Source organism: Echinops telfairi, unplaced genomic scaffold (genome assembly GCF_000313985.2).
Source record: "Echinops telfairi isolate 266 unplaced genomic scaffold, ASM31398v2 ScPeMD7_9;HRSCAF=40, whole genome shotgun sequence".
Lineage (NCBI taxonomy): Eukaryota > Metazoa > Chordata > Mammalia > Afrosoricida > Tenrecidae > Echinops > Echinops telfairi.
The window spans coordinates 28,952,391-28,954,289 of NW_022103906.1; the positions used below are offsets into that span (position 1 = coordinate 28,952,391).

A 1,899-nucleotide genomic window follows, 5' to 3' on the forward strand; every position below is an offset into this window, starting at 1 on the left:
AAGTCTGTTGTCAGACGGTTTAACCTGTTGAATTTTATCATTATCTCCAGTGGTACCCAGCCTTCATCTAGTTTGATCTGTTCCTTTAAAAATTTGTCCCGAGGCAAATTAAAGTCACCAAAATAATTCTCAATCTGATGACAGATTTTGGCTTCCAGCCCAGCCATTTTTTCACTATCACCATTTTCGGCCATTGTGGCTATCTGAAAAATTTCCTGGGGGGGTTCTGGCCCCGCAGAGGCACTCCCCTGGGTGAGCGGCGACAACGCCCCGACTGCTGAGCACTGCTGGCCGGCCCAACGCGCTCAAAGAAGACGGGAAAGATGGGAGCCGCGATTCCCGGCAGGCCCTGCGGCCCCAAAGAACCAATCTGTTGCTGCATTGATTTTCTGCAGTTTTCTTGTTCTGTGAGTGGGTTTTGCAGTCAAGAACTCTGACCAAGCACATTCCTTTAGCTTAACCATGTCTCAGGTTTCTAACAGGTGTCAAGCAGCACTTCCTTCCCCAGCTGCTTTCTAGGCTGACACAACTTCCCAGGTATATGTTAAATGCTATTAAAAAAATCAAACTACTATAGCAATGCTTTTGGATAAAGCTATACTTTTATTATAAAACCATTCTTTTAGCATTAGTTGGTTACAGTGATAGCAAGATACCGTCAGTGTGGCATAGCAGATCTAACATAACCACTCCCTGCTCACTCTGCTTGCGATCCAGGTCACCTCTTACCCAGCACACAGTTACCTGCAATCATTACTGCTGCAAATTCTCTCGCTCTCTCTCACACACACACACACTCACTCACTCACTACTGCTGTGAATTCACACACAGTTCATTGGGGAGGAGGTGATGCTAGGAGATTAGATTGAATGTTGTTAAGACTACAAAATTCCTGTATGGGGCTCCCCACTCATCCCCCATTCACTTTGCTTGAAGAAAAATCCAATTACTTAGAGCTAGTCTGATTAGCAGCAGCACCTGAGGAGCATTGCATGTAGTTCTTGTTAAAAAGCAGTACTTGCGCAGTGCACATTTTACTGTGCAAAGGAGATAAATAATCTTTTACATTTTTATTCCCAATACAAGCAAAGGGAACAGCTGCTCTAGTTTCAGACTACTCCTTGGAGTTCCTCAAAAAAACCAAGTCATCCCATCCAGTTCTTCAGGCTGGTGTTATTGCTGGGCAGTGACTGGCTGCTCACTGTCTGAACTGTGTTTGCTTTGAAGGGATCTTCCGATGTATCTCCAATACTCCTTTCTTATAATGTCCTTTTCTTTAGCTAGGATTTCACACAACTGAAAATGAAAAAAATCATGAAATTAATTAAATGTGTAACTCAATCTTTACACGACAGAGCCTCACATAAACCAGCATGTCTCATGTGACACACTGCTAGTCACTGGCTAGCTTCACATGGCTTCTATCCTGAGTGGTAACAGCTTCTGAGGAACCATGCTGATGTAGTCCCAGTTCTGACAGACCAAAGGAAAAGTGCCAAGCCCCCTAGCTTACCTCCAGTGCTTTGTTAAGAATGTCCACTTTGTTGTCACACTGGTTTTCTAGCATGTCTTCATAGATATCCACAAGAAAGGCAATCAGATAGGGAGAACTGTGACTTGGTTGTAAATCAAGTAATTGATTCAACAGGTTAGGGTATTTAGAAAGGCCACGATCCTGCAAAATCCTAAGGGGTGGGGGGACATATATTCAATTTCGAAGAGGAAGATGATTTTAGAATAAACAAAACAAAGAACAAGAAGACCTCTGACAGACAAGCAAGAAACGGGGAGACCTACTTTCAACGGTTCTAAAATATGCAGGGTTAATTTAAAAAGTATTATTACTAGGGTTCTAGTTCATCCAAGCATGGGCTTATTTCAAAAAGCACATTTAAATA

The 1,899-nt window shown here is 42.8% G+C and overlaps 1 protein-coding gene across 1 annotated transcript in view; it reads right to left on the minus strand.

Annotated features, from left to right (window-relative positions):
- Window positions 1–580: 580 nt before the first annotated feature.
- Window positions 581–1,899, minus strand: part of FNTA (farnesyltransferase, CAAX box, alpha) — a gene marked incomplete at its 5' end in the record, with an annotated part of 30,860 nt that continues 29,541 nt past the window's right edge. The window contains 2 exons of the mRNA XM_004707679.2: window positions 581–1,297; window positions 1,515–1,686. Of these exons, the coding sequence (XP_004707736.2) occupies window positions 1,175–1,297; window positions 1,515–1,686 (295 nt within the window). The remainder of the gene's footprint in view (window positions 1,298–1,514; window positions 1,687–1,899) is intronic.